General features: G+C 39.7%; 1 protein-coding gene across 3 annotated transcripts in view; it reads left to right on the forward strand.

The window, feature by feature from the left end:
- Positions 1-15,034, forward strand: part of LPGAT1 (lysophosphatidylglycerol acyltransferase 1) — a 59,135-nt gene that overhangs the window by 28,571 nt on the left and 15,530 nt on the right. For all 3 annotated transcript variants that reach the window (XM_063390706.1, XM_063390707.1, XM_063390708.1), the window contains 2 exons: positions 3,654-3,749; positions 5,844-6,117. In XM_063390706.1, the coding sequence (XP_063246776.1) occupies positions 3,654-3,749; positions 5,844-6,117 (370 nt within the window). The remainder of the gene's footprint in view (positions 1-3,653; positions 3,750-5,843; positions 6,118-15,034) is intronic.

The following is a 15,034-nucleotide window of genomic DNA, read 5'->3' on the forward strand; positions in this document are numbered from 1 at the left end:
TTTACATGTTTTCAGAAAAGCAGAAAATCCCTAAAATTAATTTTTTCCCCTTAAGTAGTTGTAGTTGTTGCTTTTGAAATGTAGATGTCCAGAGCTTAGTATGGCTTTGATGTTTTTAGCTAATAAAGAAATAAAACAATAAGAGCTTCAATACTTGCTTAAAATACAGCATAAGGAGTACAAGTGGCTGAAAATAACGAGAAAGATCAGGATAGTTTATCTTTGCTAGAACTTGCTGGATCAGGTGCTTTTAAATAGCATGTTCCCTATTTCTAAAGAGAATTGTCTTTACTTAGTGTGACTGTAAAAGAGGAAAAAAAATCAAAGTACCTCTCCAGAAATAATCTTTATACAGTATGCAAATGTTTAAATTAATCAACTTTCCTTAAATCCAGTTTAAACTTAACATGGAGTCCTTCACAAGCTTCATACTCATCTGTCAGCAAGATTGTAATTTTCAAGATTTTTTTTTTGTTTAGGAGGGTTAAGCTTGTGCCAGTCCAGAATTTCTTTTGCTTGCTTTTGTCAGCCAGTACAGACCAAAACCAGATGTAATCTGCAAGCGCTTAGTGTTTAGTGCTGCTTTTAGAAAAATGTTCATTGAAGACATCAGAAGTGTTCCATTTAAAGATCTGGATTTTTCTATGTAATGAGGCAAACTCATGAGACAGTCTTGCAACTTGACAGTGTTTCCCAAGGGTGGTGTCAGGAACCATGAGGATATTTTTTTCTAGTATTTTATAAATGCTTATATACCAGGGAGAGGTGTAGCCTATCTGTTTTAAGTAAATTTAATCTCACAAAGCAGTAAGATAAAATACATGTGCTGAGATATTTCTGGTTTTTTAGATTCACTTACATGAATAAGAAAAGATGATCTCCTATTAAAGAAGTGGAACTTTAGCTAAAAATTAGAATTCTAGTGGAAGCACTTGATTAACATTGTTTGATTAGTACATTATACCATAATGTAAGCCAAACAGCAACGTTTTGAGTGAACCAGAAATGACTTTATACTTTTATTAAAGTTTGAGAAATTGTTCCAGTTTCTTTGTGAAAGTAAGAGTTTAAAAAAATCAGTGAGTAAGTTGTGGTCTCATAAATATTGAAGGTTATGTGTTTAACAAAAAGAAATAGGTTAAAGTGCTGCTATTACTGCTTTCTGACTGGATTAGGACTGATAAATGTAGGGTTTTTTTCTGTTTTGGAACAGAAAGCAGTGCCAGGAAAGGTGCAGTGGAAACAAAAGTGCAGCTGGCAGTGGTTTGTGTGCAGATTTCGAGTCACACTTTCTCAGGTTTCATTGTTAAGGTAGAGGTGCTTGAAAGATGAAAGTCAGTCTATCCAGGTTGCTTTGTTATGAAATCTGTGGAGACTGAAGTGAAAGCGGGCCTGTGAATAGGAGGCACCTAGATTTTTAAAAATATAATTGGTAAAAGCTTTTTCTAGCCTGTGAGCATACTTAACCAGGAAGCATGAAGGAAAAAGGACCTGAAGTGGCATCCAAAAGCTCTTTGAAGCCATCAACAGCTATGAACTTTTGTTCAAAACACTTCTGAATATCTTTATTTAAACGTCCTTGAAATACAAGTGATAAGAGGCTCATCTCATAAGTGTTGTTTCATTTCTGAGGATAGTAAATAGAGGAGTCACTACATAGAAGAGTTACCAACAAAATTTTGCAGTGTCCTCTATTCTGCCCTTGAAAGCAGAATAAAATGAATATCTATTAATCTTGTTTGCCTTTTGATTGCAGACAGGATAACTGTGTCCTATTCTTTGAACTGCTTTTTTGATTTGGTATGTTAGTATGTGTATATATTAATTCATACATAAAAATACTTTCTCTTTGTACTTCTTGCCACTGCCTGGGCTTAGAGGCATATTTATGATCCCTGGGCTCTGAGGTTTGTCTCTCTGTAGCCCACACACTGCAGACTGTGCGTGTCTTAGTTACAATTTGCGTGTCACACTTATCTTTGACAAAACCTCGTCACTCCTCAGAAAGACTGAGGAAGCTCAGGGATGCTAGTTAGAAGCCCTGTATCACCTAAAATAAGGTGAGATGGGCTTCAGACTCTGAAGAGCAGAACTTGCAGGATAAATCTAGCATTATCTAAAGAAGTAGTCAGTAGCAAGTGGTATGGTAGGGCAGAAGCAGTAGAACTGCTGGGCAAGAGTTCCTCATCCAGGATTGCCAAAGAACATCTGGGACCAATGTTAACTCCTCAAAAGACATATTTTCTTTCCAGCAAAGTATTAAGCTTGCTTCTCTCCTTCAGTAAAATAGATTGTGTTTGTTTAACTTCTTCTTAGTACAATAGAACAATAGTTATCAAAATGCCAAAGTAGTAGATGAACACTGGCACGCCTGAGTCCTCCTGCAGGCTGAATCATCATTAGTGAAATTTTGGTGGTGTTTTTATCAAGGGGTGTGGTCCCCTACACCAGCCTGTCACCTTTGGGTGATGCGTGGGCATGAGCTCATTGTAGTGCCTTGAAGAGCAGTAATACCTCTGAGTGATGCTTTTTTTAGCTCTTGGCCTTAGGGCCCACCTTTTCTTTCTTGTTTATTTTTCATAAAGCTTTTTAATTTACTGAAATGGAAAGAATGTTAATGTCTGCAGAGAAGAATTTGGCTTTAAGATCCTCACTTTTATTAAACACAGGCCTGCAGATAGCTGTAGGATAAATGATTTCATCAATATTAGTCTCAAGTAAGGAGTTGTTTCTAGGAAGTAATTTTTCTTTTGTCACTCACAAATACGTAATGTACCTTTGGTCCTTTGGATGTGTAGCATCTAATAAGGAACACCACTGGCAGACAGGAAGGGATACTAGCACATTATCTTCATTTCTTAGGCTGCTTTCTTTTGTGTTTGCCTCAAAGTGCATGAGAAAGATGCAGAGCAGAAGATGCTTGAATGATTATCTGAGCACCAGAGAAATGTCAGTCCTTCATATTCTTTTTTGATAGTGGTAAATGGAAGAGTACTGTCTTACGTGACTTCAGGTTCACTGAACTTGCATCACTTGTGATGTGGCTTCCTAACATGGGGAAAGGGCAGCCTATGATTGGGAGCATGTCAGAGACAATGGATTTTCCAGTTTTGGAGAACCACTTCCTACCCCTCTCAAAAACTACACGTAGGAGAGAGAGAGGAAAAAGACCTTGTGAGAAAAAAAGCTTTTCCCTTCTGTTGTTTACTTTGTTGGGAGTAAACTCTCCTATTTTAAATCTCAAAGGACTGAAGGATTGAACAGGTAGAGTAGCTGCCTTCATTGTCCTGTAGGAAGTGATCAAGTGAATCCATTGGGTCAAGCTGTGTTTTTGCCTTCCCACTGTGCTGCTTGACTGGGACAAGCAGCAGGATTTGATGAAATTCTCAGGGATACGTGTGGCTGCTCTGCCGTGGCTAATGTAGTAGAACTGTATATTACGTAACAAAAAGGCAACTATTTAATCCTACTCTCGAGGGAGAAACATAGCACCTGTGCTGCTTTATATTTTGGGCATAAAGGACCTTATTCTATTTACTTGCTAGTTTTACTGCTGTCGTAAGAGTGGCAAAAATATGACCAGTACGTACATAATTCATAATTCTCTGCACTTGATAATTCACTCATTTTTAAAATCTGTTTTTACTTTTCAGGTTGTCCGTCAGATGATGTGGCTGATGGATCATATTTTTAAGTACACAAACTTTGGCATTGTGTCTCTAATCCATGGAGACTTCTTTATAAGACAGGTAAATGGAAACACGTAACAGTGCTTTGATTTCTCCTTACATGTTATGGGACTCACCTATCACCTCCTGATTGGTTTGCAGGATAAAATAGCTATGCTGTAAAGTGTCTATTTGGGGAGGTCTTTGTTCTGAAGCTACTGTATTTTCCAAGCTATTTTTATTACTTGCATAGACACAACTGATGATAGAATCCAGTTGTGAAGGGAGCCTATTATGAGAGAGGTGTACAAGCAAAGTACATGGGCAGGAATACATTCCTTTTTATCTCTGTTTCTGAGCACCCTCTCATCTTTCTTTAGTGCCCTTGAAACCATGCAGGGAGTCTGTCTGGTTAGGTCACTGTTCTGGCTGCAAGGTTTCCAATGAGGAAAGGCAGGATCATCCCTTTTGATGGTGGCATAGTAGTGGATCAATCTAAGGTGGTGATGGACTGGTGTAAATAGTAATTGATTCTTGAAGGTTAATTATTATTTGAGCATTAGGAAAGAATGTCTGTTGAGCTCAGCATCTCAAATATTAATGAGTGAGACCCTCAGATTTTTTTCCTGCAGTTTGGGTAGGGTTTGTTGTTCTTGTTTGGTGGCTGTTGATCAAACTGCACTCTCAAAGTAGAAACTCAGGAGGCCAGTGAAAAGCACGAGCCTGTTTCCAGTTATGTGAACTTCAATATCCATCATACAGGTTTCTTTCCTCTCCTTTTTCCTTTGTCGAGACATAAAATGTGTGGAAAGACAGAGAGAATGAATGAATTTTCACACTGCAGAGAAGAAGTTAATTTACTCAGAATCAAATAAAGAAATGCCTAATCACAGCAGTATGCAGCTGAAGTGAGATTTCTCACTAACACTAGAGGCATAGTTAGAAAATCTCGGTCAAAATTAGATAAAACAAAGGTCTCTAGAGGCATATAACTGTGTATTGTGAGAGGGTTGGATGCTTTGTAAAATTTAGATCTGTTCCAATAGGTAGAATTCATCATATGCACATTTTGAGGTACGCAGGGCTGTCACATGCTAAGTTATGCTTTCTGACTGTGGGGTTGCCATTCCAGACACAAAACCAAACCAGCACTGAGCTGCAAAAATTAAGGCTTTTCCTCATTTTTGTAAAGTGCCTGACATAGACAACATCACAGATACAATGGCATCATTGTGAGTCTAAAGATATGCCAATTGAAAATGAAATGTTTCTAGCCTGTTAGCCTTTGGGTGTGGCAAAATACTTCATGTGAGTGAGTAATGGTCCAGAATTTTGTTGGCCTAACTCCAGAAAGGCTCTAGTAGTATTTAGATGGTTATTGTTCACTGCTGTTTTCTTAACTACTGTGCTATCCTGGAGTCCTGTGGTCTGATAAGAAAGGACTGGCTCAACTGAAGACTTTTATATTGCTTTATAATTGCATTAATATGAGCAGGCAGAGCCTTTTCCTTCCCTCTAATGTAGCAAGTTGGACGTAATTGCAATGGTGAGACTTAAGTGTAGGAGAAGAACTTCCACAAAACTCATCTTTACTAAAATGCTGTCTTTCATTCAACCTCACTCTTTCTGTCTTCCTTCCTGTGACCAAAACAACTGAACAAACCAAACAGTGCAGTGTTTGTGGCATTTTTGTTGACATTTCAGAGGATTAAAATCACCTCTGCTGAGGATAGCTTTAATTTTGCCCTCCTGTGTCTTTTGAGTGATTTGACAAAGTCACTTTGGAGCACTCAAAAATGCTAATTAATGTAAAGAGATTCCTCTGAAAATCTGGGTAGCTTGGTGCATGCAGAGATGGGAAGAGGAAAGATTGTTCCCAGAGATTTTTCTGCAGTAATTAAGGATGTATCTTACTGTTCTTGAGTGAAGAAGTTGTCCTAATGCACCAAAGAGGAGAAATGAGTGAGTCAGTGGAGCAGTGCAGATCTGAGTGAGGTCTGCTGTGGTTCTGCTGTGGCCTGGTCTGTGGGTATTCCAGGGAGAACATTGCTTTTTATTGTCTCAGGGGATTATTTTTATCTCTGAAAAGAGAGAAACAGTAGAAATACAATAATTATGTCTGATGTTATCTCTTTGAAGCAATCATTTTATTTAGATAATGTTTTATCCTTACAGGGGAGAGCACACCGTGACCAGCAGCTTGTGTTACTCAAAGATCATCTAGAAAAATATTACAGGAGCCGCAATCGGAAATGGATTGTTTTATTTCCAGAGGGTGGCTTTCTTAGGAAAAGAAGAGAAACAAGCCAGGCATTTGCCAAGAAAAACAATTTGCCTTTTCTTAAACATGTCACCCTGCCAAGACTTGGGGCAACACAAGTAATTCTGAAAACGCTTGTAGCGCCACAAGAAAATGGAATTCCATCAGGTGGAGATGCTGTGAGGAAAGGTAAAGATCCCTTCACTGTATGGGTATAAAGCAAATTAAGTATCAAAGATTTGAGTTAAGAAAAACATTGTGTAGAATTGGTATCTTCAAATATCAAATACATTTATAATGTATTTTATATAAATGTTTTTATAATTAGTTTTAGTTCTGCTAACTTTTTTTTTTTGATGTTGAGACAAAAAAAACCCACCTTAGTTCTAGTTTGATTTAGTCTGTGGTATGGCTGTGTGAGGGCTTGGCTTGGCTCATGTGATGGGTGGGGCAGATACTGGAATAGGCACCCAGCGAGTGAGCAGGAAGGTGATCTACTCCTTTCAGCAAGATTGATGGTTTGCACTGGTTTGTGACAGCATGGAACTGTAATAAAAGTATTTCTGGAATATGCTAGCTATGTTCATATTTTTATTCCGGGCCTTAAAAGTTTCTTTGCATCCCCTGCTGTATACTTTATTCCTCTTCTTGAACTATTTTCCACTGAGTTCTTCTGTTCTGTACAGATCTTTGGGTTGCCTGTCCCCATTTTTGCTGGAGTTAACCATCACTGATCACTAGAGTTGAAGGATTGTTTTGGCTGTCATGTCAGAAGAGTTACAAGAGAAGAAAATTCCTGCATTTTTATTGTTGTGGGATGCCTGGGCTATAGGGGAGGGTATAGCTCCCTCCCATATGTGATGCTTTAGTCTCTCCGTTTTTAAAATTAACTTCTTGGCATGTTCAAGAGCAGTGTTAGATCTTTCTTATCTTCCTCGTGGATTTCTGTTACTTATTATAGAAACAATGGATTGCGGGGTTGTGGTAGTTTCTTATTAATGGCTGGTGCTGGTGTTTCCACAGCCAAATTTTGATAATTATTTAGCAATTGAAAACAAAGATCCTTACTAATGAAGCCACATATGCAGAGGACTTTGGTTTATTTTCTGTCTGAAGTTCAAGTCTCAAGTTAGCAGGAACCCTTGTACAGAAATTGTTTCCAGATTTTTAGTTTTGAAGTTATTCTTGTCAACATAAGAAATAAATTGAGATGGTGTTCTTGCAGAAGTGAAGGTAGGATTTAAAATGAGCAGAAAAATCAAGCTGTGGAAAGCATCAGGGTGTTTCCTGTCAGGCTACATTCAGAAAAGAAAGGCTGAAGAAAGCTCTTGTTGTCATAAAACATTTTAGGTTTAAAAGGGAGAAGCTGAATACCCCAGTCCTTGTTAAAAAGTTTGCGGTTTTTTGAGGAGAGAAGTTTGGCCTGTTCCTGCTCTACTTCTTGCTGTCTCAAAAAAGATAGGGAGAGTAAGAAGTTTCCCATATTAATTATAAGTTGTCTGGTTCAGGAAGGAGACCAAAATTGCTTACCAATTTTATATTTTCCTATTCTTAGGTTGCTGTCAACTTAGCTGAACATCAAACCTGGCTATTTTTTTTTTTCCCTCTTTGAGTGGCATCATTCAGACTCCAGAGAAATGAGCATTTGATAGTAGTTGACCTAACTGGGTACTAAAATAAAGGAGTTCTCTCAGAAATAAAATGGAACCATATTGTCCATCCTACTCAAGGAAAGATAATTGGGCAAAAATAGGAATGAAATGCGTGGGTTTAGCTGTCACTCTTTCATAGTAATGGGACTTGAAAATGTACTAAAAAGGAGGAAAAAGAAAAGTGAAAGTAAATTTTATATGCTAGGGAAAAGTAGTATTTGATACATAGTGACACCGAGGTATTTTTATGTCCTCTCTTCTTTTAAGCTCACAAAAATATTTCTAGCATTGTAAAACTTCCCTTTCAGAGATGTATGAAATATTAGTTCTTCAGTTGTATCTTACATAAAAGATTCTTCCTCTAATCTATTGCTTTCTGAATGCTTTTATTGGTCTCATGCCTGTCAGAAAATGTTTGTTGAGTTGAATGAAATACAGTTGAAAAATTGCTATGGTAATATTCTAAAGTTAGAAGTCTAGCAAAGTTAGTGAATATCTTTACTTTTACTTTATCTCTTCTCTCTTTTCCCTTTTTTTAATGACATGAAAAACCCCTGTCACTGCAATCAAGCTTCCCCTTCTGTTCAGGTGACCATTGTTGAGCTGTGCGTGCTAGAGCCAGGTGCAGTGCCCAGAGTCAAGATTTTGCCAGTGGCTTGCATAGAGACTGCCTGTAAACCTTCTGTACATTAGGACTCTGCTCCTTTGCTTGGGAAGGGGTTTCTTTACCAGAAGCATCACACTTGAACTTCACGGTTTGCTGGATGCATTTTTCATCTGCAGCACTTCTTGTGCTCTGTATGGTCTTCACGATGTTCCTGGAGTCCTGGTTGCCACATTGTTCAGCTTACTATAACAAGCTTTCTACTCCCATTATTTATTATTCTTTGTGTCTTTTTGTTTCTACCAAGCCTTATTGATGCTCATGGGAATTCACCTTCCTCTCCTACATGATTTTAGTTAAATTGGTTTTGTAGACTAAGAGTTCTCATGAAAAATTATGTCCCCTTCCTGTTGAGTTTCCTGGGTAGCTATTTTAATGTTGAGTCATGATACACAGTTCTGTTCTTGACTGCTGTCATTTTATTAGTACTTAATTCATTTTAAATGATCCTTGTGGCTTTTATACCGTTGTAAATTTGATACCATTCTACTTTCTCAGCTGGAGTGCTGTGTAAAACTGGGTGAAAGAAGAGGACTAAGGCAACTACAATAAAAGATGGTTTGTCCTTAATATACTGTTATCACAGTGTGACACAAACCAAGTCAGACACAGTTGTTTGATTGTGTCACGCCCCAGCTCCTCAGCCCAGCTGGCTTTTGTATGTCACATGTCACTGAAGCTGTGCCCTTCGAGTTGTAGTTCAAGAATTGGGCTAACTGTAGCTCAGTGCTGCATCATCTCTTCTGCTGTAAGGTCCCTAATCTGATCTGTGGCATCCCTTTGGTAAAGGTGGGTTTATGTTGAGAAGTGCAAGGTTCAGTAACCTCCCCAAAAATTCATTAATCTTAATTATGATACTAGTATTCTTAATAGTCAACCCCCTTTTCAATTCCTTTTTGTACTAGTAATGAACTTCCCACAGTTTAGTAGCTGATTCTTCCTCTGTAAAGTGACAGGGAGAACAAATGTTCCTGAGCTGGACAATTAATACTGTTTGATAATTCTTGTACTTAAACTGATCAGGTCTTTATCAGTGGCTTTTCCAGGACAAGCAGCCTCTTAATTTTTTCCCCTTAACAGTTTTCTTTCATATTTAACAACCCAAGTACCAGCCTTCATCATAGTGAATTTTAACTTATTGCTGGTAAATACTAAATTAAGTTACTGAAATGCTTGTTGCTTTTGCTGCCTTTTGAAACTCTTGTTTAATTTAGCAAAATTATGTAATTGTATTCCTAAATTAATAGAAGGATGGAAAAACTTAGCAAAGGTAGTACAGATAGCATGACCACTGTTGAAGCTAAATAATGCAGAGAATGTAGCTAAGTGGTGTCTGTCCCTGAGAAGAGAGTTTAAGGTACTTCTGGTGTCTGATGAAAGCCTCCAGATGGGCCAGCACTGCCAGCACCTGCATTCCAGAAGAAGGTTTTAGTGCAGAAAAAAAATCTGGGCAGTATAAAAACACCTGATGAATAGCCATCATCACCCCAGCCCTGCAGTGACCCAGGTGTGTGTTTGCAAGGCTATTTTACAGTTTTTGAATTTTTTTAGCACAATACTTAGTCTTTGACATGGTTGCAAATACACTGTTTCTTCAGTTGATAAGAATTGATTTTGTGAGTTTTAGAACTATCAAAATGTTCTAAATGTCAAAAGCTGATAATTCACAGGAGTTTGGAGCCATTGTTCTTCAAAGATGCACATTTCAGAGTTTATTTTTGCTCAAACTTGCTCTAGTGTGATTTTTTTAAAAAAAAATTTTTTACCATGCAGCAATTTTTTGTCTGGTAAGAGGTTGCTATAAGTTAGTTAGAGCCAGACTGAAATCTTACCTTACTGTTTTCAAATGCAGCAGAGTACATTCAGTTCTGATGCTGTTTCTGAGAGAAATTCAATTTTCACTTCTGCAGGGTTGCACATTGAACTTCATAATTGATTTTTTTAAAAAATCAAACTTTTTGATTCACTGGTATGAGGAATGACTTGAATAACATATGAGAAAGCTTTTGATGCTTGTTTTTTCTTTCCTCTGGGAAAAGACTTCTTTTTTTTGTTCCAGGTGGTTTGTTGTGTCAAGATCTTGGAATGATGAGTAAGATGTTCTAGTCTGAGAGTTAATCTTTGGAGAAGAATGGTAATTGTGGGGTCAGTGATCCAGTTGATCACACAAGGACAAGCAGAGAGCAAGGGACAAGTTACAAGAATGGATTGCTGTGCAGGGAGAGCCAACAGCCTCTTTGGCTGCTTTCAGAGTGGTGCAAGTGTTCAGGAAACCACACCTGAATACTCAGGAACGCTAGCAAATACTTCTGTTTTCAAGTGCAAGCTGCAGCCCTCAGGTCCACAGCTGGCTGGTGCATTCTTTCCCACTCTGAGGCCAGTCTGGCAGTGTGATACCTTCCAAGCTCGGTTGGAGGCAAGCTTTCTGCTGAAATCTGTCTATGATTTGTTCTTTTTCTCAGTGCCAGACACTGTCAGTCTGCTGGTGGGTTTGAGGGGTTCTGTACATCGTTCGAGCTGGTGTCTAGCATGAGCTGACCCCAGGAAATAGCAGCCCCAGGGAGGACAAAGAGGGGGAATGAAGAGAAGGTCTGAACCCCCATCAGTTTGATTGTAGACTGTCAAGTATCTGCTGTGAAAGGACTTCAGAAGATGACAGCTCGAGTGCCTTGAAGACTCTGATGATGAGTTTCTTCTTAAGTAAATAGGGAGCAACTTAATATCACTGAATCCACAGTGAAGAAAATAGTTGTGAAGATTTGCCGCTGCTCGTGATTTGGAAAAAAAAACCCCAAAACTCCAAACAAGAAACAAGTTAGGAAGTTGTTTATATTTTTGATTTTGTTTTTGTCTAGGCCAGAAAGCTGCTGTTCCATGTGATTGTTCAGTTTTGTCTTAGCACTCGTAAGGCAAGTATGTAGCATTCACACTAAGGTGCATCATTGCTGCGTGGTTTGGGTGCTGTTGGGGTAGGACAGGTGCCTGTGGGCATGTTCAGAAGGTTTATGTGCCATTTAAAAAATCAGTTAACGTTTTCAAACAGTTTGAGAAGTCTGCATCTTCCGCCTGTGCTGGAAGTGGCAAGCAGACTGACACCACGGGAGAAAACCAGTGCTTGGAGAGATCAGCTGAGCTGCAGCCTCTGCAGCAGCTTCTGCTGCTGGAGTCTCTTACAGTCAGGCTGCTCAGTCTTTCAGCAAGTACTAGAAATGAAAGATAAGAGTGTCTTTTATGGTAGGTAGAAAGCTGGAAGAGTTTGGCTGTCAGAAGGGTGTGGCTGAGTTGGCCAAGCCAAGCTGGGCAAGGGGAGTTCTTGAGTTCTCTGATTCCTCAGGTGCAAATGCCAGACCTGAGATTCACACCGTGTTACAACTAATGCATCGGTCTTTGGTTTGAGCTCCTGTTAATGTGCTCCATTTAAAGAATAATAGGTCTGCTCACACCTGAAAGCAGCATCCTTTGTGTTTTGTGCAGCTGTCAGTTTCTTTTCCAGTTTCAGGATCGGTCAGAGCTCCCTGGCTTTAAAATAAAACTGCTTATGAGCAGGTTGCAACACAGTATAACCCCAAAAAAAGATAGCAAGATGTAATTCAAAATTAATTTTCCTAAATCCTTGGTGATGTAGGTTTTTTTGGCAGTCAGATATCTTGGATGATTATGTAAGGCTTATTTTAAACCAGAGCATGCACAAATACTGTGATTTGAAAGCACGTGGAGGTAGCTGCACTAACACCTGCATGCTCTAAAAGGAGGTCTCTAAAGGCTGATGGGACTGTCAGATTTTTATTATTTTTTTTTTCCTGTCCTGGTGTTTCTGGTGGGCTGTCTGTATCATTTTCCCCATCCTGCCCTGAAAAGGGCTGGAGGTGAGTTTGGAGCTGGACTGAGGAATCCAGTGCTGCAGTAGCTCTCTCCACAAAAGCAGAAGGTGGAAATCGGCACAGCAGAGAACTGCAGGAGTTTTCCCATAATCAAATGCAAACCATTATCCACTGAAAGAACAGTTTAAATACAGCCAAATATTGAATAAATTATTTTGAAACACTTTACTGTAAATAATAAGAAAATGTGCCCATATTCATCTGGCACTTTTTAATTGCAATTAATGATCTCTGTTGCTTACTCACTTAGGCAATTTAACTTTGGCAATTTACTTGTTTTTATCCATTCTTGCTTTACATCTGGGAGAATAATAACTTGAATTACTTTGTTTCAAAATCTGTTTCTAAATTAATACTTCTGTTGTTTAATATTAATTTCATATTGGCTCTTCTGTGCTCTGTGATTCATTGCTACTTTTAAAATGAAGGACTCTGTAGTTAGTGCTTTTCTTGAGAGACTTGACAAGCACTCTGTCATGATGCTGGCAAGCCTGCAGCCTCCAGTTCTCATTTCTTGTGTCTGTCAGGGGTTTAAAACACTGAATGTTTCAGCTTGACCAATGCAGCTTGCCCTGGGTAAAGTTTTGGAATAGCATGTTTGATGCTGCTAAGAACTTACAATCTAAATTTTAGGAAATGCTGTCTAGCCGTGGTGGAGTAGTGCATTTATAATGAAGCAGTACAACTCCACTGATGAGCAGACACCAAGAAAACACTGTCTGCTTGTTAAAGTAATTGATAGATACATGTGATAGCATTGCTGCAATTTTCTTTTCACCCTTAATTAAATTAAATGCAAATTAAATGCAGGTAGAAACTCGCATGCCAGTCGTTGCATGTACATTCTAGCTGGAGTCAGTAACTGTGGCTTTCAGGATGCTGCTTACACCGAGTGCTGCAGATTTCTTTAGGTTTGTGGTGGATCTTCTGTAAAATGAGAGTGGCCACTCTGGGCAAGGCCAAACATCTGCCTAGCCCAGTGTCTTGTCCATGACTCCAGGCAGATTACAGAGGAGGAGTGTGAACACAGCAAACAGGCATCTTACTTCTCCCACGTACTCTCCAAGCTTCTGACAGTTTCCTGTGGGGTGGGTTTCCCAAGCCAGGTGGGGGTTTCTGCCTGGTTAGTTAACCCTCCATGTACTTACTCAGTCTCCTCTTGATCCCTGCTCTTGGCATCTTTGACATTCTTTAGCAAGAGATTGGGTTTTTCCCCCCCGTCTGCACAAAGAATCATTTTTCTGTTTGCTATGAAAACTTTTCCTCTTGGCTGAATTTTGAGTGTCTGTTCTTGTATTGGGAAGGATGGTGAACAGTCAATCCCCGTACACGTTCTTGGTGCTGACAGTGTTCTTGTCAACCTCAGTTACATTTCTTTTGTAGCTTTTCAGCTGCAGGCTTGAAGAGTATTGTACTTTGTACTAAAAGCTAACACTTCTTACATGCTCTTGCCCATGGGTGGGAGATCCTGCCTGATGTGGTGTGAGCATATTGCTGTACTGGTGTCTCAAGCAGTAAGTGAGCATTACCCTGCTGGGCCTCAAAGACAAGACAGCTCCAGAACAGAGAGAAAATTGACAGGCTAAACTCAAAGTGCCATCTTGGCAATGTGCCCTTCCTTCTTGGTTTGCTCTACAGATCTGCTGCTCTCCCTCTTAGCAAACCTGTGAATTCAAGACATGCCAGACAAGGCTCGTGGCTAGGCTGATTTATGACCTGGACTGTTGCTCTTGTAAACTATTTTCAGATTTTATAGGTTATTCTGTAGTCGTGAAATATTCTGAGTTGGAAGGCACCTGTAACAGTGTGTCTTTTCAGAGTGTAGCTGCAGCCTAATTAACTCCGAGTCAGCCTCTCCAGTGGAGAAACTGCTTGAGAAGAATTCAGGCAAAGCAATCAAGCCACACATCCACACACGTTACAGGCTAGCTCAGGCAGGGAGAGGCAGAAGGCTCTCAGCCACAGATTAGTTCCAGCCAGGTTTATTCATGTGCAGAAGGGACATTTGGAGCTGTAAAGAGGGAGGACCATGTGGTTTTCTTGGTTTTATAGTGTCTCAGGTTCATGGGTGGTACAAGGGGCAGGGCAGGGGGCAAGTGGCCATAGGGAAGACAGAAACTGGACCCCAGGCCCCACAGCCAGCGGGGAACCAGGGGAAGGGGACACCATGGGAAGGTGATGGACATTGGGAAACCCAGGGAGCAGACTGAGCAATGTTTGCAAAGAACCATGGGGGGAAAACCTTGTTACATGTGGAAGGCGTACCTTTAATCCTCACTTTTCCAAGGCAAGGCAGTTGGGAATTCTTTTAAGGGCACAAGCGACTCCACAGGGACCCACAGATTTGATTCTCTTGACTCATCTTAATAGCAAATATTTTCACTTCCTTTGATCCTTTTTTCAGTTTCTAAGTGAGCTGAGCAGCAAGTGAACATGTGCTGGTGTCAGCCTCTCCTGGAACCTTGTGGGTGCACTATCTTCCCCACTGTAAAAAGTGACCAGCTTCTGTTCCTTCTTTCTTACCCTGAGTTACCCTGAAAGTGGTGTTTTTCCTCTTCATCCTGCAAGTCACATTTTTAAGAACCTTTGAGGTATCTGCATGGCTGCTGCTCCATCAGTGATCTTTTAGAAAGGCCTAGGTGTAAATGTGCTTCAAGTGCTCACCAAGAAGCTAGGATGTTTATTTTGGGATTTTCCCTTTTGGTGAATGGGGGGAAGCACCTGACCTTGGGGCCAAGATGTCCTGTGACTGTACTCAAACCTGGTGAGTGAACTTGTTCTATTCTGTGTACCATGGTACCTAAGAACAGCAGAAATAACCGTGAAATAAAATCTAGGTCTAGCTGAAGTTTGTCAGAGTATTTCTGTGCTCTGTAATGAAATCTGGATTTGACTTTTGATGGTCTTAT

This window comes from Prinia subflava, chromosome 2, assembly GCF_021018805.1.
Source record: "Prinia subflava isolate CZ2003 ecotype Zambia chromosome 2, Cam_Psub_1.2, whole genome shotgun sequence".
Taxonomy (NCBI): Eukaryota; Metazoa; Chordata; class Aves; order Passeriformes; family Cisticolidae; genus Prinia; species Prinia subflava.